Source organism: Nyctibius grandis, chromosome Z (assembly GCF_013368605.1).
Source record: "Nyctibius grandis isolate bNycGra1 chromosome Z, bNycGra1.pri, whole genome shotgun sequence".
In the NCBI taxonomy this organism is placed as follows: domain Eukaryota; kingdom Metazoa; phylum Chordata; class Aves; order Nyctibiiformes; family Nyctibiidae; genus Nyctibius; species Nyctibius grandis.
The window spans coordinates 93,594,845-93,621,850 of record NC_090695.1 but is presented as its reverse complement, the minus strand read 5'-3'; the positions used below and the strand labels follow the sequence as shown (position 1 = coordinate 93,621,850).

Below are 27,006 nucleotides of genomic sequence, written 5' to 3'. Positions count from 1 at the left end.
CTGAGCGGAGCACTGCTCTGGCTCAGGGACGGGGGCAAGGCCGAGGAAACAGGATTTAAAAGCAAACACACATCTGAAAATCACCAAGCAAATACCAACTCGTGTCTGTCTGCCAAAATCTCAGCGTGTGCTGAACAGCACAAGACGCTGCTGCAGCACAGAAACACTGACAGAAAAGCAAGGCCCAGGTACGGAACTACCAAACAGCTGCTCCTCCTGGGGCTGCCCGGCGGGGTTCTGTGACCCAATGATGTCCGGTGGAGGGAAGCCAGGCAGGGGAGAAGAGGAGGTTGTCTTTGGAATCAAGCCATGAGGAAAACCACTGCAGCAAGGGACATTCATTCCATTTTAGTGTTAATGGTCTCTCAGATCCTCGGTGATTCAAGCAGGAGAGCAAAAATACAGAAAAGAAACTTTTATTTCTTGTTTGAAATATTACATGCACTTTCAAAATTAAAACTCTTTCTTTAAACATCTCAATAGCATCTTGTCAGTTTGGAGGCAGCAAAGAATAACAGACATTTTGAAAAGCATTTACAAAAATACATTGCACAAAGTCCTATCTTGCTTTTTTAAAAATAAGTTAGTGTTATTCAAAATATTCCCACCCCGGCTACCTAATTTCAATTTATACAGGATAATGCTAATTTTAAATATGTAACCTATAATATGAAAACACCTGTACATACATAATCTAGCTCCTCTGCATAGGCCATAGGTTGTCTTTAGCTCAAGTGAAAAAAAATGTTTTTCACATGGAGACTTTTTTTTTTTTTAAACATTCGAGGACTGTTGTGCAACATAGATAACTATTCAGAAAACCAGTCAGCAGTTCCACGTGTTAACAGTTCATGTGTAACTATAAAATGATTTATAACAGCAAGATAAAAATTCTGCATACAAGTACAGTTCAGGAATCTTTTCCAAAAAGGATCTTCAAAGTCTCAATCCTAAGGGGGGCACAATAAGCAGTTTCGTCTCATTCTACGTAGAAATGTTGTTTCTGAGAGCAAGACATCACTTATCTTAAAGATTCCAGTGTTCTAGGCTTTCCGGTATATACAAATTGAGAACAAAATGTACAACAAAAACAACCCGAGCTGTAGTGTAGGAGTTTATTCGGCAGGTTTCCCATGCACTCTGAACCGATAAAGGCATGTGTATTCTGGATGTCCCCAGTTAGAAAAAACTTTCAGTTCCACTATTTGGAAGGCGTTTTCACTTTTCTCCTGGAGAAGGCAAAAGCAAACACACAAGCCAGAGTTAGGTTTCTACTATAAACAGGTGCAACTGAAGTTGCTTGCTTAGATTCCTGCAACTACCAACTGTTATTAATAACCAAGTCACGCCTTGGGAACTTTCTGCCACTTTGAAGAGAACCTTCCCTTGCCTTATGACTAGTTATTTGCACAGGGAGTCAGAAGCAGCATGAAGCAGACTCTTCAGCTGTCTAGCATCTTCACACCATTTCCATGCAGGTGGCACAAACCCTTCCTCCCCTCCAATCTATTTAGACCACAGGTTTCGAGGCAGATAGGTGCATACTTTCTACCTCAGTTTCTATAGTGCCCAACAGAGAATGAGGCCTTTTTCCTTCACTGCTCACTACCATACAAAATACGAGTATCTTCCTCTGGAGACTTTAAACGTTATCATCCAGACTTACCATCACTGGAAACATCTGCAGTGGTTCTCCTCCTTCATCATAGACATACTGTCCTAGAAGCTTGCCGCCTTCTTGATATTCATCATCTAGGCCCTGTAACAACAGGATAAAGATTTTTGCTTCTGTTAAATTTGAAATCAAATCAAAACCAGAAGCATGCTTACATAACTGAGTATCAACAGAGAGCACTCAGAAGTCTATCAAACCAGGATCAGAATGTTTCCTGTGCAACAAGCATTAGCTTGTTCAGGCACAGCTCTGTATTTGAGTTCCCTGCACTGCGAATCGCTGTGCTATGTTTGTATCTTTTCATGGTCAAACCCCTTAACTTCCATGGCAAAACCACTATCACAGTGTACAATATAAACTGCGCAATACAAAGAAGAATGAGAAGACATCAAGGTTATAAACAAGACAGAAGTCAAGATTCAGAGGCTTGCAGATGACTGCTTAAGCATTTAAAAGAACTAGACAAAAAGTTCCCAGATATCACAGCTATACTCTGACGTATCCTGTGATCCGCTGTTCTGCAATCACGCCTACCCAACTGTGGTGCTAGTTAAAATCAATTTAAAGAATTATTTAAGGTACATCATAAATAAGATGAAGCGCCAAAATTGGAGGGGGAAGGAGGAGGAGTGGAGGAAGGATGGAACAATTAAAGTATATGAAAGAGTTACACCAAATTAAAAACCCTCATCTCTCTCCAAAAATGTTTACTACTGTATAAAGCAAGAGAAAAGAAACAATTCCTCCAATATTAGTGGTAACACTTCTTATTCCTAACCTCAAAGCTCATTTAAAAAAAGGCAATTTTAAAAGCAATGACAGAAACAGTGTCTCTCCTTAGCTGTCCTCCCTGAAGTTGTTATTTTCCAAGATACGTAAACACAAATATTCTTTATGCATACAAACATCGACTTAACTTCAGACACAGACTTACATATACTGAAAAGTTCCTAGGAGCACTGGTGATATTTCCTGTTGGTGAAAGTGATTTTGGTATGTGTTCCACTGTAAAGGCAGTTGGATAGATCTTCATCGAAAGTTTGACTACAAGATACCCCTGTGATCCTTTGAAAGCCCAGCAGTTTCCTGGATACATGTCCGGCTAGACAGGAGGAAGGGGGAGAGGACAGGATGGGACACAACAACAACAACAACAACAAAGACAACCACAAGCATTTTGTCATTATTTTTTTTGTAATAAAGAGCTGTAATGAATTCTGAATTATTAGGGACAGTCTTAGATAGTAAGTGGCAGAATATAATCTATTTGGTAGAACTTCTCAGGCAGACAGCAAATCCACCTGACCCACCTGATTTGAAGACCCACTTGAAGATTACTTCTCGACAGGAACCCTTCCAGTGCTCGTACTTTGCAGAAGGCCAATGCACCACCCAAGCCTCCTATAAGGGTCTTAATTTTGCTAGAGTAGGACTTAAACAGTACCCAGGCACTACCAGAAGAATCCCACTCTTGGGAGCAGAGTTCAACAGACCTGTGCCCTCCAATACACTACAGACAAACATCTAGCATCCAAAAACCAACCCAAACCACTCAACGCTAAATAACATTGCTGAATTTGTTTACTTGGCCTTTAATTACCTGAATCACCACTCTGGGAGACTGAGAGAAGTACCACAGAGGAATTCCAAAAAGGCTAATTAATGCTGTTCTGGTCTCAAAGGTTTCAGAACAGCGAGTACTCAGAATGCTGCCACCTTAAAAAAGATATATCAGGTTAGCAGAAATAATTACTCATTTCTTCCTGAAGACTTTTAAGGCAGAGATTTGTATAAACCTTAATGAATATACCCGTTGTTTTCCTCAGAAAAAAAGAAACTAAGAGATTGTTAAAAGTCTAATAATTTTCCGGGGAGATGATGCTTCTATCAAGTACAATGTTATTTTAAGAACACGTTAAAGGTTTTTCATTTAAGAGGGCTGAAAAATACACATTTTCCCTAGTGAATTCAGTGGTGTGTACACCCCACACAGACACATCTAGGGTCCTCTATTATCCAGTTGTGCACATGCTTAGAAAAACTATTCTATCTCTACCTATGCATACCTAGGCTGATACATCACCCTGTAAACATGCACAGATCGCAGTAGTCTGATGATCAAGCAACACCTAAGGATGCTCTACTAACCTTTAGTCTTCAAGATTTTTAGTAAATACTATAAATAACATGAATAGTAAAAATGATGTTTCCTCTACTATTTACCTCCAGATTCCAAGGCGAAATCCACCATAGCAATCTTGTCTTGAGAGTAGAGTTTCAGTGCATTGTTTACAGTAATCTGTGCTTGCTACAGATGTACACATAGGAGAATGGAAATAGGAAAGATTTTAATAATATCAACTGATAATTGATATATACACATCTGTATATATGTATATAAGCATCTTTTTGAGATGCTGCACTCCATCACAAGTCTTTGAAACCTCTGTCAAGACAGAGGCGATTTTTAATGCATGGCTGTCGGCTTAAAACACAAATTCATGCTGCATCTTGACTGGTGTTTTCTTCAAAAGTTGCATTCTTTCCACCACCTTCCCAAGACCCTGAACTGCACTTCTTTGGTATGCTTGTTTTTTGGGAATTCTTCCATTTTCAAGATAGCATACTTTGGGGAAAAAACATTCACAACAGGCAACAAGCAATGCTCTAAGAATACACTTGGTAAAGCAATTTCTGTAGTTTTCCCCATTTCAGTTAATGATCCCAACATCTCTCTAAGTCATTAACATTTATGCTGACAGTTATGCTCCACAAAATGCCTATACAAGGACTCTTTACAGTTTTAGTTGAACTTTTGAGAACTTAAACTCGCTCACCGCTTTTGTGATACCAGAAATCCCTGCATCAGTCAGAGCATTTGTTACTAATTCAGATGTTAGTTTTTGGTTTGTAACAGACATATGGAGAGTAATATTCTTGAGGATCTGCAACTCTAGATCCCGCAGCAAAGTCTGCAGATCACTTTTGCTCACAAAATTGGACGTAAGCCATGGGAGAAGCGATTCAGGAAAGTTCATCTTGTTGATCACCAAAAAGCATTAGCTTGACAGATTCTTTGACCTGGGCATCTACCTATTAGAAGCCATTAACAATTACAATAGAAATGATTAGTCTTTATAAATGATTAAGTAATACCATGTACACAACATAGCATCAGTACTACACAGAAGCCCAGCCTTCACATGTGTTTTAACTACATTGCCTTACACTAAAATAATAGACCAGTCAGGTGTGCAGAAGAACACATGGGAAATCTGGGTGCTTCATTGGTTTGGTGAACAAGACACACTTAAAGCCCTAGCAAACTATGTGGTTTACATCAGGGGTCCAACGCTTCAGAATAAAAAAGTTGGCTGCAACAAAGGCATCATGGCAACTTTAAGGGGAACAGTGTACTTGTTAGGCCTAGTTAAGCAAGTTGCTTAATCACTCACGGATGGTATGCTTTGATTCCATACACAACTGCTAGTTCATATTTGAGCATTATCACGAGACGGTATTTTAGTCAAAGTTGATAATCCCATACCAATACTTACTGTTGTATTTTGTTGGCTACATTCTAGTCAGACCTTATAAAAGGCTTCAAAAGTAAGCCTGCTTTTTTAAAAACAACTCTCAGATCACAAACCTAACTTGCTTTTACATAAGTTTCTTACCCACATTTCCATGGGTTAGGCAAAATACATCGGTAAGAACAGCAAAGCACTGTATACAGAACTGCTATTGCATCATATCTTAAATGCAAAAAAACCTTCCATTGTAGAAAACAAGCCATAAACTCTTGTCTAGTAAAATGTTACGCACTAATGGAAAAAGTTTACAGTACCACCACATAAAACGCTACCATTCTTTAAGGTTAATGCTACCCCCACATTACTTATTGCAGTGCATTTCAAGAAAGTTTGTGAACAAAACCAAGTTTTACTGGGCCAGTTACAGAAGTTACAGAACCTACTTTTTCATGAATGACATCTATTTTCTCACAACTTGTCTTCACGCTTTCCCCAGTTGGCAGCTCCGATTTCATCTGAGACAACTCTAGTTCTAGCTTTTTAACTCTGGACAAAAGTTGATTATGTTCATCAACATCTCTGACAAAAACAAGGAGTCAATAATTAGAAAAGAGTAGTTTGAATCATTCCATCAGGTCCCAAAGGTGTGAGAACGTACTTGTCTAATACAACATGCTTTCCTAGTTCAGCTGTTCACCATGATAAGACACTGTGAGCTTGCAGTTCCTTGAAGATGTTATTTAACTGCATACTTAGGATTAATATACTCAAAGCAAAGTAGTTTGAAGTTGTGAACAAATCCAGCACTGATGGCTGTAGAACATCACCAGGCCGATATGTTAATAAGTCAAACAGATATAGATTTTTTGGAATTTAAGATTTCCACCAAACCAGTCAAACTTTATTTGCATGAGTTTGCCACTGGTTAGATTGAGTTTCACGTTATCTTACTTAAACCAGAATAACTTTAGAGGCAGGTGTCAAGTTGAGCTTTAGTAGCAGGTCACATATGACCAGTACAGATCAGTGTTCAGTGCACGCTATGGAAAAAACTATCAGCCATCATTCTAAAGCCATTTTACATTTAGATCTAATTTAAATGACAATCAGCAAATACGTGTATCTTTTCCACTTTCCAATGGGGAAACTACTTAATGAAGTGCTGCAGTTTTTATCCTGGTATTACACAGTACACGAGCGTGAAGTAGTATAGCTGACAAACCAAAAACAGAGACGAAGGCTAGAACTGATACAATTCAAGAATTGAAATATAAAGCCTATCAAAAGCAGTTACTGTATACCTCACTAAGCAATCTGAGAAAAAATTCTAATGTGTTTTTAAGAGGGTAAGAAGTGACCCATTCTCCTCCTCTGTACAGCTTTCTCTAGTCAAAAATATAGCTGAAGGACTGCTCACACAGTGGAAGTGGGCCTTGTGCTGACGTTAGGCATCAGAGTCTACTATAAGACAGAAGTACTCTTGCTGACAACAAACTCTTAAGGTCAGTTAACTGACACAAAGAAAAGGATTGTTGTATTTTGAAGAACATGTATATCACCATCAGTTAGCATCAGGACTGAAAAATCAAAATACATTTGAAAAGTGCTTATACCTCATTGTTTTTGCTATGGCTATGTCAAGCTCCTTCTGGATGTCCTAAAAAAAAAATACAAAAGTTAGTTTTAACATATAGAAAGAAACACAAATGACAAAGAGGATAAAGAATGTTAAATGAAAATGACACATTTTAGCACCACCCATACAGGACTGTGTCCCCACACTTACGTTTGTGCCTCTCTATAAGAAGACTTTATTCCAAATAGAACCTGCCTCATTGGTCAAGTGAATAACTTTTAATCTTTGGACTGATGCCCTCTCCAAGAAGGGGGAGCAAGAACACAAGTTTTGAGACTTAAACAACTGTAATAGCTACAGTAAAGCAAACTGGGGTTTGCGATAGTCAACAAAAAACTTAGTCTATTTTATCAATGGGTTACAACAACAGCGAGTTAGCAAAGCTAACTTTCAATACCTTGGATTGAGCAGAGAGTTTTCCAAGAAGGTCTTCCAGTGTCAGGATGCGTAACTCATATTCTTGATGTAAAGCCAGGAAGTCAGTCTTAAACAGAGAAGAAAAAGGTGGTGTATTTTCTTTCTGAGTACAAATAGCATAATTGAGATTTTCTACAAAGCATGATTTTTATTTCATTCTGCAAGTGTTTAAGTGACTTATCCTGCAGGTAGTGTGAGAAATTATAGAATCTGTAATAAATATAAAGTAGTAGGGGTTATGCAGTAGTAGTAGGGGTTATACACAACGAAGTTTACCACAAAACCCCTTCTTTGTTACGAGTCCTTCCTATAGTCTTTTTTCTCTGTATGAAAAAAGAATAAATCCAGCTGCTTTTCAGCAATGTAAGATTCTACTTTAGACCATCTATCTGGCATTAATCCTTTGTCAGCAGTAACAAAGGAGGAACAAATGCCAATGACCACTCCCTGGCATTTACTACCTATCAATTAATTCTGTAACAGAAAAAGAATCCTGAAGTCAAATTGCTACTAATCTGCATTACTAAAATAGAATATCTTGATCAGTATCAGAAAGCATCAATAACTGACTATTTTACCTTTTCCTCCAGTTCCATATCTTTAAGGTATTGACCCATCACATTTTTTATTAGCCTCAATGTTTCGCTTTTGTCACTCATCTGGGCAACCTGATCTTGAAGATTACGGAGTAGAAGCATCACTTTGCTGTATTCTACATCATGGTGATGGCATCTGTCAGACACGAAGACCATTTGCTTCTCCAGCTCACTTATACAACCAGAACCAAAGGTATTTATGGTATCCTATGGTATAAAGATATTTTTTTAAGTATATAAAAATAAATACATTTATTTACATTACCCTTATGTGCCAAGTAGTTATTCCAAAATATTGAAGACATAGGAGTTAAGAAGTATTAAAAGATATGAAAGTTCTTCCCTAGACAGTTCTCCCTTACCTTTGGAGGTAGCACAGAGGGAAAAGAACCAGCCGGTGGTTCAGGAACACGAAGAAAGTCACCTGTTCTCTGTATTCTATCAATTCTTGTCCAGTTCAACAAAGGTAATGATGAAATGAAGCCATCAAGCCCCCAGAACCATATACCTAGATCAGAAACAAAAAGCAAAAAGAGTGCTCAAGAGAATTCTCCCTTAAGACTGCTTACAGCTACAAACTGTCTTCTTACTTAAGGACACAAGCTACCTACCGCAAGGTAGACATCACACTGTGGACACCACTCCAGTCTACATAAAAATGAGCATGAGCCAGCTTTAAAAGTGTTAAGTCAAGCACTCAAGAATATTACGGAACATCCATCAGTACCACACAGTTGTATGGCAGGCAGCTTGTGCTTATATATCATGATCTATCCTTAATCTCATACTACTGCTTCCCTGGGACCTAGATCTCATTTACTGATTAAGACAGGCCATGCTCTCTGAAGGCAGATGTAAATACTGTTTTTCATCTCTATGGAAAATATCTTGCCTTATACCCTACTCACTACATACCACATTGCATAGTATCTAAAAAAATGGAGGAAACTTAGGCTTCCATGGAAACAATCTAGTAGAGATCACCCTTATTTTTGCAATATCTTAGTGAGAAGTAGCAGCATTTTCTACACAGGGTAACTTCTTCCTTTCTTATTCTCCCTAGTACACAGGGTTTTGAATCCCCACTGTAAGTTTCTGAGAAGCTTCATCTTCTCCCCAAAGTAGCTACAAGTTTTTTAGAACATGAAAAGACATGAAACTGCTTTTCAGAAATGGCCCAGCACTTTCAGGAAATATTTTTAACTGAGTTTGTTTATTTCAAAGTAGACATGGCCTGGAATATTGTCAACCAACCAGTCTAAAAAGTAGTATTTTAAGCAACTAAAGCACGGTCTAGAGCAAAGGAAAGACTTAGGATGAGTTGGTAAAAGAACTTAACCACACTTTTATGGAGATTGACAACAATCAAAGCATCCCATATGCAGCCTACTCTTTATGACCTCACTGCTATTCCTATGAAGGGAGGTAAAGAAAAAAAGGACTACAGTGCATTTACTTACTCACCCACTCTCTCTGTCTAAAGAGCTCTATTAAATTAAATCATTGCAAGGGGAAAGCTCACTGACTTGTCAATACTTTGAAACCTTGAATTACTGCCCTGTTCACAAACAAACCTGCTCTTTTTTACTTCTGCATCTTCTTCATAAACCAAAAGTTCAACTGAAAATGTTATTTTGGAACAGCTGTAGCAAGCATACACCAATTTGTACGATGACTAAGCGATTCACATACCGAGTAGAAACAGGAGTGGGATAAGAACCAGTAACAGCTTGCAGATCTTTGGAAGGCATCTAGAGAAAGAGAGAGGGAAGTTTACAAGAAACAATACATTTATGATATTTTACTGCTTTATCTTATAACTGGGTAAATAATTTGCTCACAAAACAATTTTTTCAAAGGATACACACCTTCTTAGAAGAAACACCTTGAGCAAAGACGTCCCAGTAACAAGTTGATACCACCCAGTTCTAAGCAACCTGAACATGCCAAAAGCTGCCCTCCCTAGAAGACAAAAAGTGGTAGTGTGAAATGTAATTACTGCAGCACACGTTCGAAGAAACCAAGCAGAGGGACATGCAACTGTGGCCAAGAATACTTTGCACAGCAGAGAAATGCATGAGTACAGGCAACGCATGCAGCTTAGTAACATCTAGATATCACAAGCAGGACAGCGTTATAACATCAGCTACTCAACAAAACCAATAGCCATGCAAAAAGATGAAATGCTCATTTGTTTTAACAATGCTATCTTGCCCAAAATGCGGTATTAATGTTTGAGTCCAAGTTACCACGCACTGAAGACCTCAGTATGTTTCAAGAAATGCATAGATTAGCAGCATCAGATTTCTTGCCACTGAAAACATACTTCATTAAGAATAACACACCTACAAGAATCCCAAAATTGGTTCCTTTCTAATTCGAGGCCTCCCAAGAAACAACTTCTTCGTGATAACTGAGGACTACCAACAACCAAAATCCAAGATGTTATGCAAGAGGCAGGCAGACACAGTCAAGACACTGAGGACAACCATCCATAGAATGGACACTGCCTTGGAAAGGCAGAACCTTATTTACAGCAGGTTCATTTGGGTTTGAGCTTTAGGAATGTAGTCACTAAGAAGTCTATCTGGAATCAATTTTTCCCTTTGGGGTTCAATTTTTCAAGTAGTTGAGGTTTAGCTTCTAAAAACACTCTAATAAGCTACAAGGTTAAATGAGGAGAAAAAACCTAAAGCAGAAAGAAGGAAGGTATCTCTCAGATTTCTCGGATAATGGAAGCACTGCAAAGTAACAATTCTGCTCCATCTTGGAAAGTTCCTGTAAGAAAAAAAAAAAAAAAATAACAGGACTGCACAGAAAAAGTTACTACCTGAAAACCCTTGTAAACAGACACATATAGATCCGGTACCAGATCAGGACACTCTTACGATCACTGCTGGCTGGAACAGCCCACTGTGTCCCAAATCAGCCTGGAAATGTAACTTGTTAAGATACCATGGCATTTTCATTTTGAAATTGTTTAATTCCTACAGCAGCATTGAAAAAAAAAAAAACAAAACGTTGATAGATCAGAAGCTGACAAGGACATAGAGTTTCAACTGATATAGAAGAAGGTATTTCATATAAGCTGATCTCTGGAATTTAGTTATTGGTAAATTTAGCAGGGTAGGAAGAGTGTTTAAATAACACTACATGGAAAATGCATCAACTAAACTGTATACCACTATGCTATCCAGATAAAACACAAGAGAAAGTAACTTACTAGATGCATGTTTCTGGCTTCTGTCCCTAGAGTAAATTCTGGAAGATGGCACATGAGAAGCTGAGTATGCTGTAAGAACCTCCTTCCGTTCAGAAAGCATGCTGCAGTCACTGCAAGTGTAGCCGTTGATCATTGTGGTCTGCATTTCTGCTGTTACTATATCACCATTTCCCTGCATCAGTGTAGTACCACCACCTAGCAAACCAAGAGGAAAACATTCAGTGCATTGACATCAGTATTGCCATCACTAGTTACCGTTAAATAGAATGCATGTGGAAGTAAAAGAAAAGTGTAGTTACCTGTAGGGTCACCTTCATCATCAAGACCTTCAAAGGGAAAAAAAAGAAAAACAATTTGGTCCCAAATATAAGGAAGTCCCGTAATCAATTATGATATCTGAAATGAACTCAAATTAAAAGTCCCGCCAATTTTAAGACTGCAAAGAAAAGCCACTTTGTGATTAGTATTTAACATATTTTGCAGTTCACCACACGAATAGATCCATAAATTTGGACATTAATGTAGTAGGGTAACAGTCAGTGAAAAGCATTCTACCACGGAAGTGGCAGACATAATAATGAATGACAACTACACCTTTTCTTAGGTCCCACGTGACTTTAAAGCAGCTACTTACAAGCTTACGCTGTTTCTGTAGCTTGGCAACTACTTTGGTACTACTGTATTTTAAGATTCTGTTTTAAGAGACAGGTAATCTAAAGTTTAGAATGTGTTCTACCAAGACTGAAACAACTCTACATTAGGACTCTGGGAAGGTCACAAGCGTACTGACTAGAAACAAATATTCTGAATTGAGAGCTATAATAAGTTGTTGATCTCCTCCTACACAACATTTTACATAGACAATACTTTATGTAGACAACTCCCATATTTTCCTCTTCAATGAAAACAGTAGGTTCCAGAAAAGCTTACTTGTATATACTTGCAAAAACAAACCAGCCAGCCACACACAAAAACCCTCGTGGGAAATCCTGAAGTGCCACTAATTTGAAACTTTCAGACTAAGCTATGTTAAGTTGAAACACACTTCTGCCTACAAGCAAACAAGAAATGCTTTTCCTTTGGTTTTTCAAAGCCAAGTTACATGTTTACCATTCTTTACATGAAGTACTCTGTGCACATTTTGAAGAAAGTAATGATAACAGATGATTACAGCTATACAATCTATGGTGTTGCATCACAAAATTGTATATGCTTGCCTGGCGTATTAACTTGCCTGCACAACGTGTCCTCATGTTGACTACGCCAGTACATCAAGTTTACAAACTGGACTGTGAACTTCTAGTCAGCATCTTAGCAAGCAGACAGGTACAGCAAAAGAGGAAGTACATGCACACATTTGAGGGCAGGATGCAAAAATGGATGGGGAAAAGAGGTAAGATGTGGACATATGTTTATACACACCAAACCATAAGCAGTTTTCACAGGCTGATATGAGCAATAGCAATGATTACCTACCCCAGAAATGATCAATTTCTGTCTGCTCTCGAATCAAAGATTCATCCAATACAGTGGATACCATTGACGCATCACGGGCATGGCTGTTGAAACTGCTTTGGCTAAAAATGGAAGAGCTGGATACATTTTTCCTTGGTGTGTGTCTTACACTGCCAGATCGTGCAGTCATACTTCTGCGTTGCTTCATCATCCTAGGAAACAAAGCAAATACAAGTAAGACATAGCACTAAAGATGCAAATTTCTCTGTCTCTCAATTTAAGTGAAGGAAAAAAAACGTCAAGGTATTTTAACACTCACGTGTCTAGACAGCTCAAATCAGGTTTAAAAGAAAATCCTCACATTCAAGCATCTATACTTTTGCAAAGACCTCACTGCAAACCACACACTGAACATAATTTTCAAAGTATGGCAGTAAACATTGAGAACAAAGAATAAAATAGCAGGTAACTTATGTTTGTTCTATTGTGTTCAAACAGGAATTCTCAAGACTCCAACCAATAAATTAACTTGCGATGATAAAAAATGCTTACTTCTTGTTAGAAGACTGTTCTCTGGAGGACACGTTTCCAGCATAAGAGCTGTCATGAAGGCTGTCACTTCGTGCATCATCTGATTTATTAAATCCTGCAGCAGCTAACCGTAAACTACGCCGTGACATTCTTGGTGAATCAAATACCGGTTCTATTTTGTTTTCAGTCTCAAAATCCAAAGCGGATGAAGAATAACTCGAACTGCAGCAAAATAAGAACAGCAAAGTTACCAAAGTTTAAGAGAAAATTCCCCTTGTAACAAACACGCCCTTCAAGCCAGTATAAGTTTCCATTAAAAGCAGTTTGTCCAGGGTTATGGAGCAATTCCCACAAGATATGCCACGTAACCCAAGTAACTTAGAAGTGTGTAGATATTCAGGGTTCTCTTAAGCAATTCATATTACAAGTTTAACAACTGAAAGCAAATCACAGAAAGAAAGAACCACCATAGAAACCACGGCTGAAGTTGAGCCAGAGCAAGCATTTGTTATACAGCCTCAGACACATAGTTCTTTTGGGACCAATTTGAGAGAGGAAGCCTTCATGACAGTTTCTTCACCACGCCTAGCAGCAGATTAAAAATCATGATGCACTCATTTATAGTAAAAGTTTCTTTTTATTTGTTGTTTGTCAGTTCCTTGTTTTGAGAACCAAAGATCCATATGCCATACAACTCTGAATTTCCATCTCCCAACAAGTAGGAACTTCTCCCTCTTTAAAACACCATACTTTAGCTACAGTAGTTTAAGTACAACTACTTTTTTAAAAAGTGCTTTTCAAAGATTTCTTAGTTTAATGCAAATCATTAGAAATATTTAAGTCTGAACCAATAAAAAAAAAAAAAAAGGTTGAGAGTCTTTCATCCATTTTTCTCCTTTTTATCCTACAGAGGCAAGTTTACGTGTAGACAAGCTTCACATCGTTATCCCAGGAACTCTCCTCCACGCTTTTACACTCGATTTTCTCAGAACCTCCATGAAAACTTACAATGAAGACAAAGCAGCAACACAAGGCAAACACAGATTAAACAGAGGAGTCAGTAAGAAATACATTTACTAAAACAGAAGTTCAGCCTGAAGCAGAATACTCATACTTACACTCAAAGGAAACATTCAGTTGTGTAACTGAGCAGAGCTTGCTGTCAGAGTATTGCACAGCAGGAGGCCAGGTCCTAGAGCCACTCAGCACTGTGACCCAAAGTAGCTAAACATTAAGTGCTCTAGGCCAGCTTTCTTAAGGAGTCTGTCCCCTCTTGAGCCACAGGCATATACCGAGCTGTAACAGCAGTTACTTCAATATTCCTGGGTTTTTCGTTTGTGTTGGGTTTTTTTTTTTTAAAAAAAAGAGCATCTGAGCAAAGTATCATTAACAGAAGCAGCTCCTGCTCCCCAAAATCCCAAACAGAAACAAGCAAGCAAATTAGGTCTGAATGAGTAGATTCTACTGTGCAATCTGTATTTGAAATGGAAGCTTTCCCTTTAAAAAAATACATATAAACAGCTATTATAAAATGTATTTGTGCAAAAACAATTTAATGGAAATAATTTTCTTACACACTCATTAAAGACCCCAGAAGATTAGAAAGTAATAATATGATATGTATTGTAGAATCATAGAATCATTTAGTTTGGAAAAGACCTTTAAGATTGAGTCCAACCGCAAACCTAACACTGCCAAGTTCACCACTAAACTACGTCCCTAAGTGTCACATCTACATGTCTTTTAAATACCTCCAGGGATGGTGACTCAACCACTTCCCTGGGCAGCCTGTTCCAGTGCTGGACAATCCTTGCAGTGAAGAAATTCTTCCTAATATCCAGTTCTAAACCTCCCCTGGCACAACCTGAGGCCATTTCCTCTTGTCCTATCTCGTTACTTGGGAGAAGAGACTGACACCCACCTTGCTACAACCTCCTTTCAGGTAGTTGTATGTAGAGTGCAATAAGGTCTCCCCTCAGTCTCCCTGTATGACTTTGGCATACAAATAAGTTAACATCAGAAGGCCTAGTAGCTACACTTACAATAGTGATTTAATTCTGACAAGGCAGGTGCTTTAGAAGTGAGTTTCTTGATTGCTCCATAATGCAATGCAAAGCACTTAAGATGGGACTGTGTCAGAGCACGTGAACTGCATTTCTTTCAGGTAAAAAAAAAAAACCCTAACCCAGACATTGCACTGCAGGAAAGCATCTAGTTGCTCCAGCAGCAGATGGGCAATCAGCCCACAGGACCAGACCAGAGCTTGTCCAATATAACTTCTTTGATGGCCCAGAGGTGCACAGATTTGATGGTAGGTCTTCAGCACCACCTGCTTGATCTTATTGGTCTGCCCTACCTGTGCTGCCACAGACAATGCAACCCTGTGCAATGCAGAAGTATATGCACAGCTTAAGACAAACCCAGCACACATTACTATATACATTATGCTTATTAATCCTTGCTTACATTTGGGTGGAGAGGAAATAAAGACAGGAGCCTCCTCATGTGAAAACACATTTAGTCTACGTTTGATTAGGTACGAAAGGATATAATTTCTACATTTTTCAAAAATATTGTTTAGACAGCTTGCATTCTGACAGATGTGAAGTTAGAGTATGGGTTAAATACAGCTCCTCCTGTTGTTCATTCTGACAGGATCAGATCCGCAATAGTTTACTATTGAGTCCCTCCCTAAACAACTGTTTCAGAACTCAGTTTTGCTATTTACACTTGCCACTATGCATTTGCTTTTCCTCATCTTCACCCAACGTTTCTTACAGATACTCAATTCACAAGAACACAAAGTGCACAGGACAAGCTGACAGCTGTGACCAGCCTCAATTTGTTTCTGTTTATGAACACTTGCTGTTATTAAGTATCTCAACCAGCATTTGTACCAATTTGGGCTGAACACATAGCTTGGAATTGGGCTCTACTATCTGCCAAAAAAAAAAAAATTAAAAATCATGGGATTTTTTCGTCTTTAAACAAAAAGAGCGCTTCTCCTTTGCTTATGCAGGATAATAAATCTCTATGTTGAAAGTGAAGAGAATTATTTGTCCTCTCTTGGCAGGACAGCATCTAGAAGTCTCCTAACTTGCGATCTCACTTTCCACGCTTTGGAAAGCAGCCTTTTTCCTTCTACAGAAAAGACTACACTAAACAGAAAACCCCTGCCTTTCCTTTCACAGGACAGAAACGAACCTGTACATTGATAGTACTCCTATCCAACATGTATGAATAGCAAAAAACCATATTAAAGGTGTGATGCAATTAGCCTACACTCCTAGATAACCTACACAAACAGTGCAGACTCTGGTTCCTTCCCCCAACAAACAGCTCCCATGGCTGCTCGCAGATCTGCTGTCTCTAGTCTTACGTTTCCAGCTTCTTGGCTATTTCCTCTATACCTCCTTCACATGAGCTTCTACAGAGTAAGAATGTCCTAGGCTTCAGTGGGTTGGGTTACTTCATAAGTGGAATGAGAATGAGGTCTGCCAATTTTAGCACACCTGTAGCTTTGCCTGGAGGACCTTTATTGTATAAGTATTCCTTGGAATGAAATAGGTAGTAATGTTCTTGATTATTCAAGATAATAACAGATAAATTATTAAATAATATTTAAATAATAGATAAATAAATGCAATACTCCTAGAGAACTATAGTTAAACAGATGCCTTCTAACACGGATGCAGGTGTTATCACCAATACATGAGTGTTCATATGCTTCCTGACCAGTCCATTGCTTATATTAACTGACCAAGGACACTACCTTGAGTTGTTTAGCTATTCCTTCAATCAGTCCCAGAACACATGTAAAAAATACCAAAGGATTTTATTCAACTATTTTGCAGAAAGTTACATCCTGATTTAATGCTCTGACACAGAACAAAAAACAAATTCTTATAAATTTAATCCGTATTTGTGAAGAAAAGCAGTGCTAAAGGTATCCTAATTGACAAAAACAACACAACTCAAAAGATGACGGCGACTAAAGGAAAGATCAGCCTGAAGAGGGGGGTGTAAATTACATGTTGACACGTGGGTGAGATTCACAAGTTTGATTTGCATTTTCAGGAGGATAAAGGTTATTTAGCAATATCAGTTTAATGCTGTTCTGATTTGGGCTGGAGGAGTAAAAGCGCAAAGTAGAAGCACTACAAACAGTTATGAATCCCACTGAGTATTAATATAAATTCTATTAATAGGTCATAACCAACTCTATTAATAGCTTTGTGGTATCTAACTTCACTGTACTTCTTTCTGCAGTGCTACACGCACAAGACAATTTCTTTAAAGAAACTCACAGATTTTGTAAAGATTGAACTGTCAAAGGCAGAACAAGCCAGATCAGAATATAAGCAAAACAAATACAGGCTGGGGGGAGAGTAAAAGGAATGAACTTCAGCATGGAAATAGTTCTGATTAGCAACTCTGCCTAACTCACCCTTTCCTCAGATTCTTTAAATGTTGCTTGACCCAAGGCAGGAAGAGCTACATCAGTAACACATGGCATCCTGCACAGATTCTGCAAGCAGACACAGAATCTCCTCAAAAGACTGTAGTTCACTCTCTTGACACCCTGAAAGCAGGCAGTGTACCAAGTAGTTTTCTCCCATTATTTTAATATTTGGGGCTTCACAGAATTTTTCAAGAGGAAATTTTAAAGAAAGTGCTCGCTAATCCTTCCTTTCTACACAAGGAAGAATCACAATGAATTAATTTCAACCTAGTTTAACTTGGCTTGCCTTCATTAAGTCAGTTACTAAACTTCAGCTTATCCAGCTCTATCCATTTCTGAACACCTATATCTAACATAGTTTAACACAGCAAAATGGGAGGCCAAAACGTTTCAAGACATGTAACACTCCCCTTCTACAAAGGCCTCTTCACCAGTTCTCAGTTTTGCAAATCAACAATCTGCATTTACTTCAGAAGTCAAACACTCCAATTGTCTTCTACATAAACCCCACCAGAGTCATAACGAACTATAGTCCGGATTTCAAATAGGATTTATCATTCTGCATCTTCCGTTCCTGGAAGGTTATCTTTGCTCCTGTGGTATTCTTGTTTGCTTCAGCGAGAAGCAAAACTCGTATCTGACAAAACAGTGGGCAAGAAGAAACAACCAGCTCGGAAGGGTTTTAACCCCAGATTACTTTAAGCAAGCCATTAACTTTACTTTGCTAATACTCTTGGAAATACATATAATAACAATAAAAAAAGAAAATCAATCTTAATTTCTTAAGTTAATACTAAGAGCGTCTTATTCCCTCTTGTCTGCAAGAAAGATTAGTTGCTGTGGAGATTGTACAGTAGAATGTACCAGTATCATTTCAGACAAATATAACAACTAAGGAAAAGAAATGGAATGAGATGACAATTTCACAGCTTGTTTTAAGAAAGATATGCTCAGAGAGACATAAAAATCACTGTCTAAACCTGAAGAATCAAAGTCTACTTTCATTGGTCACAATAGGGAAAGTTATCCTCTGTAAAAGAGTTCAAATATTTCAGCCCATCTCTAAGGTATACTTGCAATGTAGAGCTATCTAAAAACACTTAGAAATACAATAGTGAGTCTGCTTGCTCACATAGACATAAATCATCTTTCATTGTCCAGCATGCCTTTTCTTGAAATTAGCAAACCCACTTGTATTTAACCAACATTCTACCAATGTTTTTCTAAAAACTCAGGAAGAGTTGCAATTTAATTGATGCAGCATAAAACACATACCATTTTGCAACACTACTGACATCAGGCTACAGCTAAAAAACACATGATCCCAACAAAAACTGATGACAGCACAGTTTTAGAGTACACAAAAGCAAGAATATTAAGTTAGTGATCTCTTAATTCTACAGTTTTGCCAACTTCTGTTTTATTGGCAAACAGCCAAATATTCTCCAACCTAAACACTGCATTTTAATACACATTAAATACATAATAATGTCTTACAGGCACAGAACAGAAAAGCAATCTCATACTGCATCCTAACGATAAATTTTTTTTTTTAAATTAGCTAAACCAATAACTCAGGCTAACTGATGTATACTGGCTTCAAAAATACATCTACTAACTCGACAACAGGAAATGCTAGATAGTTCAAATCAGCAGCCACAACCTGCTCTATTAATATTAAAAAACTCAAATGGGCATCACAGCATTTATTTTGAATACATAATACAAAAGCTAGCGAACACACTACAGAGTTATTTTTAGAAAACTGAAGTGATTTAAGAAAAACAGTCTAATAATGGTCAGTTTAATGAAGAGACACAAGAAAAAAGAAGTTCATTAGAATATAGATTTTACATTCACACAAGCAGTTGTGCTAAAATAATCAAGATGCAAATTCCAGCCAAGTTCCACACTAGCAGCAATGAGTGCGTATCAATCTGTGTTCTAAAGTGAAAATGGTGCCGAGTCACAAAAGAAAACACACACACAGAAGTTACAAGACATATCAGAAAACAGCAATTGTAACTAGGCAGAGACTAGTTATTCATGGCAACTAATGAACACTGAGTCCTTACCTTAATCACTGTCCTGTTAGTTCAACATGTATTCTTTCCTCCATTTAGGACACAGCAGTTATTTTTCAAACAGCCTAGACAAAGCATGCTTCTTCAAAGAAGTCAGCTACTTACCATGAAAGCTAAACTCTCTGGAATTAACAACATTCAGAGAACATGCAGCATCTCTACAAGAAGAAAAGAGTTCTCACCTGGGTGCATATGTATAGCCAGCGTTCTCTGGCAGACAGTGGGGAGGAGTGTACGTGTGTAGACGTGAAAAGTCCATGTTGACTGTTTCAAATCATACTGTAAAAGGTGAAAATAAAGTAATGCAATGACTTAAAATTACGTAAAGTCAATATAAAAACCCTTGCATTGTTCAGCCTGTGTTATGAAGTATTGGGGAAAAAAAAGCTACTGTTACCAGAAAGAGGGAGCTCTCAGTATTTCAGCAGTATTGCTGCTAGTGCTAGATATCCCTGCACGAAGCTCAGTGTATTTCTGACCGTGACTTTCTTTATGGTACTTTATTTTCAGCAATTTCCGAGTTCTCTGGAACATTACTGCAATGTGAGCCAAGCTCTTATCACAACTATACTGCAACACTTCCACAGGAACTAAGTTATGCTAGCATCCCCAAAAGCTAAGCATAAAAATTTACAAAACTACACAGCCATGCTTTCAGAGACCTCTTCACAATGAGTTTTGCTTTCAAAGTCTATCGAGCAAAGCACAGGCCATTCTGTGCGCCAAAGTGTAACACAGATGAAACATGAGAAAGTTTTTACATATAGTCAAATTATTTTACTCTACAACCTTTGAATTCCATCCACTAAGCAGCAAGGGAGTTTCCTTCCTTTCACATCAAATTCTAATATTTGGTATTGGTTAATTTATTCTTGTCATAAAAACAGTGACTATTCACCCTAGCAGAAGGGCCAACTGCAAAGTGACTCACACAGCTAGAATTAGGTACATTTTCCAGAGTGCCATCCACTTCCAAAAAAGAAAACCAAACCAAAAACCAAACCCAACCCACACTTGCAAAACTTTCCATGGGGTCTTTGAAAGGTATTATAGATTTAGGAAGAAAAAAACTGATGATGTTGTATCAAGAAACTTACAGAGCTGCTCAGGTGACTCATTGTGTTATTATGTGCGATTTGACTCGTAAGTTCAAAATATTTGCAAAAAACCTTGAGCCCTTCTCAGTTTCATTCGCCACAAGAAAGGTTTTGCTTTTCTAGAAAAGATTCTTTGATAGTAGGTTATTTGTGGTTAACAAACAGGGATTTGGCTATCCTGGATTTGCATGGCTAGCAAAGCAGAATCCTGGCTGTTTTCAGATTCTCTACGGCTCCTGTTTCAGCAGCAGTAAAAGACATTCCACACAACTGTGCTGTCATGCCTAAAACTATGGTAAAAATACCCCTAGCTATACTTGAATTCTTATAATCAAAACATCAACAAGTATCTCATTTTGGAGATGAACTGTGCTATGCTGAAATAAGAGTTTTCATGTGTATAGCTACATATACATAAGAAATCGAGACAGAAAGCACAGAGTCACAGGTACAGGTAGTAGCTCTATAAGAGATCTCTACACATAACCCTAAAATGCTCTTAGTCAGACCACCTGTACCCTCCAAATCCTGATGTCAATAAGGCACGAGGATATTTCCATTACTACTGAAGACAGAGTTGCCTTCTTGTTTTTAAAAATCAGAACTTACAGGCCTAAACATTGTAGCTTTCTGAACGCAAGCACCTCCCAGGCATTTGTGGGGCTAATGGAAAATAAGGTCTCACTTCTGCTATTTACACATCATGTTTTTAATATTATGGAGAAAGCATTTACATTAAGTGATCCCTCTCTACACTTACTTCACTTGTCTCAGAGCCATAATGCTTTCACTGGCTTGTATATAAAATTTGTTGTTTGTTTAGAGGAAGCTTAAATCAGTAGTGCGGAAGTATTAGCAAAGCAGTCTAATTCTCTTGCTAGAATATGCAGCAAATGCTGCTAGAATACATAACAACTGCTGCCATACGTTTAACAACAAGTAAGAGCTCATTTTAGAACACAGGAAATGGGGACCAGAGAGCAATGATTCCCCAGTAACGAAAGTGGAAATACAGCGAATTTCAAGATGAGGGATGTTGATACCATCAGATAGCACCTGCTTTAAACAACAGCAAAACAGATTTCTCAGACATATGCCTGCTGAAATTCAAAACTATGATTAAGGTTGATCTGCTTAAATTGGTCCATCCCAACGGAAAGATTTTGAAACCACAAGCTAGGGGCACCTCTGTTTAGTTTCCACTCGAGCTGATCTTGACTGCTTAGCACACAGCATTTCATCAATAAACCTAGTTTTTAACTGGCAACTCAATAGCTGGTGTCATGTTTTTGACACCCAGCAATATTTTCCCATATGGAAAGGCAGGCTATGTGAGGCAGCTTTCAGCAGCTACCCAGCTCCTCCCTCTGCCTCTGCTACCTATACCAGCCGGGCAAAGGTAGACTTTGAAAAATAACATATTGGCTCAGCTTCTTCCCTGTTCTTTTCCCCTTCCCCACCAGTTCTCTCCTTACTCGATTTCTGAAAAAATCAAATGCTAGAATTTACATCATATTTCTTATTTGATAAGGTTTGAAATATATCATTAAGTTAATATTAGATAAAATACAGACTTGACAATGGCACTGCTCACTGAAAAGCCCTGAAGGTATTTATGCGTAGGCCTATTAATAGCTGGTTTTCATAGCACCAAGATCTCCAGCAAAGAACAGGCTTGCCTTCTAAACACCACATAGTTAGAAAACACTCTTCGAAGATTTAGAGTATTGGCTTGATTCACTGTTTGTCTGATACTCTAAAATTAATTCAGACTCAAAGGGAAAAACCTTTACTCAATTTTTCAAAGCAACAAAACAGGCTTAACTGACTTAAACGGAACTTGAAAATAACCTTCAGAGATCACCACTGCAATTTTCAAAAACAAGCATCTAAAATTTAGTATGAAACTGGATTTTTTTAAAAACCTGGCTACTAGTGCAACAGCTTACTTTTAGTTATCCATTTCTTCAAAACAAACGATCAACCCAATTTATTTAGAAATATTCTACATACTTATTACAGCAGAACTTTAAATTACAGAACAGACCAGGGGTGGGTGGAGGACAGTAACTCCCCCTAATTTGTTCACTCATGTTTAACAGCACTCCACCTTTCATATATTAATTCTTCTTGTTTATGAAACTCTCATGTACAACTAAAACAGAAAGAGACATGCTAATAAAATATTTTGGAAATTTAAAACCACAAAACTTGGCAGAGAACCCGAGACGTAGACACAGTACTTAGTTCCAGTTTAAAACACTTCTGGGTGCCCAGCAGATTCCTGATTTAGGTACCATAGATCTGTCTGGACTCAGATTCATGTAGGCTTTTGGTATCAGCTTTGTTGCAAGCATTACTGGGCCCGAATTTTAAGTAGCCTTTTTTCCTTCTTCAGAAGCCAATAAACATCTGCGTCTAAGTACTAAGGGATGTATAGTGAAAGAACTAAGCACCTAGTTACATAAAACAACCTAAGTAATACGAATACATTCATAAGACAACCTAAAGGCAATTAAAGAGAAGCACACATTTCGGCTGCAATGCAAGCAGACACTAGATGCGCCTCAACTTACAAGCTAACTTCCACATTCCTGCAGAGGAGACAGCTGGATTATTTGCTTTTTTGGGGAACCAGACAACAACAATTATCTCAAGTACCATCTCTCCCTTGCAATTCAGCTGAATCAGTGTTACAATAAATCAGCAGAGTAGAAAGGCAGGAGAAGACACAGATTCCGACTTGGTCAGAACCCAAGGAAGCACAGGGACTCCTTTAGTCAGAGCAGCAGAATTCACCTGCGCACAAAGCCCCTTGGCTCTCTCCAGAGGATGTGGACTATGAAGCATCTGACTGACATGAGACCACACACTGACATGAGACCACATCAATACCTCATAAGCCTGTTTATCTGAAAATCACTTTAGGAATCAGCCAGCCTCACAGAAACCCTAGTACCGCTGCAGCCAACTTCCTGGCTGTCATGGAAGGCGATGAGATGCTCTGATAGTGGCCTATAAGCACAGAAGCATCACTGGACATGGCACTTAGTGCAATGGCCTAGCTGACATGGTGGTGTCAGGGCAATGGTTGGACTCGATGATCCCAGAGGTCTCTTCCAACCGGATTGATTCTGTGATCACAAGGGGTGAGGGGGCAGCACCAAATACACATTGTATATACACTACAAGCACGTGGCAAGGACAAGGATGAACCCCCACTTATGTCTTTTTGGGTACATAAATAGACTTCCACCAACATACTCTCTAGGCATCTCCTCACAAACACTCTTTGTGACAAAGGAAGTGGTAAATCGCCATTTCACCAAGGGACCCCGGCAGAGTAGAAATATTCACCAGGAAGTCTGCTACAGAATGACAAAATTTGCCAGAAAGCATGTCTTATTTTTTACATTACAAGAAAATTATACATTTCAAGTCTTAGAGAGATGCTGGTAGCACTACTTCAAGTAGAACCTATTCTTTCCTTATCCTTTAAAGCAAATAAACTAAGTTTAAGTCATTATGATTTAACATACTAATGCCACAAAAGCTAAGCAGACTTTTGGGCAAATTATTAATAACGATGAGCCTGGAACATTCAAACCTATCAGTTCCTGAGAGCAAGCTATTTTTACTCATAATTTCAAATTTTGTTTTCTACTATTATTAGAAAAACTAATAAAATTACTCTTTTTGGTAAAAGAAAAAAAAAAGGCAAATTTCTTCGTGGAGTATATTTACTTAGGATGTTTCCACATACCCAATTAACTACTCGTTTAAACAGGCTGAAGAGCAAAGAGCTCCAAGCTAAATCAACATTTTAATAAAACACACACATTCTTAAAACATTAGTGTTCCTTTAAAAGAAAAACACAAAAGCAAACAAACAAAAAATCGCAAGCAATAAAATTCACATTTTAAACTAGATGTGACCATTATGGCAAAGATCCCCACACAGGTGTCAAACTGCAACGCTACTAACAACAACAAAAGAGGTTCTTCACGAGGCCTATTCCCACGAAGCACCCCTTCAGATGGTTTTTAAAAGGAAGGCTGATAGAAGCCAGCTATACATTCAGCTACGGTGAAACAACAGACACGTCTGTTCACTGTTTACACACACAGCACCCGAAACGCCGCACGACAACACACCCCGAGTCATTTCACGAGCGAGGAACCTCCAGGCCTCACACACACACTCACACACACACACAGTCGAGCGCACCAGCCGCACCAGCCCCTGCGCTTACAGAGATCCAGCGCTTTGCTCAAGGCCTCCCCCATCAGACTCTACAGGCCGCCACAGACCGGGGAGCTCCCGAGCGCTGGGGCAGCCGGCCCCGGTGAACCTCCGGGCTCGGGAAGGGCGGCAGGGGCTGCCGGGGGGGCCGCCGCTCCGCGCCCGCGATGGCGGCCCGGGCTCAGGGCGCGCTCCCCGGCGGACGGGACATGCTGTTCCATGCCACACCGCACGATCCCAAAATGGCTTCCCGGCCCCAACAAAGCCCGCAGGCTCCGCCGGCTCTGAGCCAGCCTCCCCGAGCTTCCCCCGCCACTCAGAGGCAGAGTTTGAATCCACTGGCCGCGGCCGCCTCGGCCAGCCCACAGCTTTAACCCGCCGGCTGCCGCGCAGAGGTGCGGGGCGCTGGGGGCCTCGCTCCGCGACCGCCTGCCTGCCCGTCCGTCCCGTTTGTGTTAACGATAAGCTCGCTGGCAGGTAACAAAAGGCATATTTTACTTAATGTCTCGCGCTCCTAAAGCGCTTCACTTGCTCAATAAAACAACCTCAATAATAACTGTCCAACAAAATAAAATCCAGCCCAACATCTTACTCTTTATAACCAACTCCTACACCTGAATGCCTAAAACGTCTACAGCTCTTAGAATCACCAAGTCACAAGTCAGGGAAGTCGCATAGATTTAAAAATATATATATGTATTTGCCACATATACTAATATATCAAGAAAGCCCTCCATACAGACCACTTACAGCAAAAAAGCCTGCAGCTCACTTCCATAATATTCTTATGAAAATAAGCACATAGTGATACACCCCCATAGGTGAGAAGGGAAATTAGACATTAAGATTAACTTGGAAATTCAACAGAAGCATTAGCTTCTAATACTCAGTTGCAGAGCACTAAGAATTTTTTTTTAAAAACGAGCAATGATTTCACTTCCTTTTTGTGAAATGCTAAACTGAAAATGAGACCATGGGATAGGGGGATTGCAAGTACTGCAGAAGCACAGAACCTGGAATTTGCTAGCTAAGGTTTTCCTTTCCTAGAACATATTACAAACAGTACCTTTGCTAAATAAAGAAAAACAAAATAAAGCAAACCAAATACTTTTTCTTTCCAGCAGACATAAAACTTATTGAGACGGTCAGAAAACAGACACTGGGTCTAAACAGTTTCATGTTTCAGAGGCTTCTACCGCTGTGGTTACTGAAGAGCAACCAAACTGATCCATCACGAACACAGCTCTATTGTCACGAAATGAGCACAATACTGAAATAGCATATTTTGCAGTAAAACTACGTGCAATCACTCACTCAGAGGCAGGACTGATGCTAACTCCTTCACAGTAAAACCCCGTCTAACACCACTTTCCCCATAGAAGCAGTTCACTGACACCAGCCGCCCCGAGGTGACAACCGGGGGGACAGTGAAGACAGGTTTGGCAGTACCCAGCACCAGACCACAACATCGATTACAGTACGTTACTTTTGCACTAAAGCTCAGCGACTGCAGCGAGCGCCGGCACTACAACACACTTATCAGTTCTTTCTAAATCCGAGTGGAAAGCTGCAGGTTACAGTTACTTCTGACAAGTAAATGCTTCAAGTGCCAGGCCAAGAGGCACCCAAGCAGGCAGACAGCTACGGCAGAGATTTGTCTCCTTCCAGCTTAACAGCGCCGATCCAAACAACTTCGGCCCTAAAGACAGTTCAGCATTTGACCCAACGACTCCAGCCCGCTCTCCAACGCGCCGTCCTCGCGCCCTTCCTGGGACTGCAGGGCGGGGACACTGGCCGAGCTGAGGAAGAAGCCGACCCTCCCCGGCCCAGCGGAGGGTGCAGACCGAGACACAACGCGCCGCGGGCCGCCCGCCGCCGCTTCCTGCCGTGAGGGCCGGCTCCGGCGGCCAGGGCCGCGTTAGGCAGCCGCCCTCGTGGGAGCCCTCGGGCCAACTGCCGCCAACGGGTGACGGGTAAACGGGGGCAGAGTGCCGGTTGGCAGGTTACACTTACGTAGCAACGGCCGGAACGGGCGGGCGCCGAGCTGTTTGCCA

At 39.5% G+C, this 27,006-nt stretch overlaps 1 protein-coding gene across 1 annotated transcript; it reads right to left on the bottom strand.

The window, feature by feature from the left end:
* Positions 1-1,099: 1,099 nt before the first annotated feature.
* On the bottom strand, positions 1,100-25,206 carry LOC137676956 (SUN domain-containing protein 1-like). The gene is given in 20 exon segments (XM_068424159.1): positions 1,100-1,229; positions 1,667-1,759; positions 2,610-2,777; positions 3,276-3,391; positions 3,899-3,983; positions 4,513-4,707; positions 4,709-4,768; positions 5,652-5,787; positions 6,822-6,865; positions 7,242-7,328; positions 7,840-8,064; positions 8,220-8,365; positions 9,550-9,608; positions 9,726-9,819; positions 11,081-11,275; positions 11,380-11,406; positions 12,557-12,747; positions 13,088-13,288; positions 19,795-19,891; positions 24,963-25,206. Coding segments are annotated over 19 exon segments (2,313 nt in total). The 5' UTR covers positions 19,872-19,891; positions 24,963-25,206; the 3' UTR covers positions 1,100-1,115.
* Positions 25,207-27,006: the final 1,800 nt, after the last annotated feature.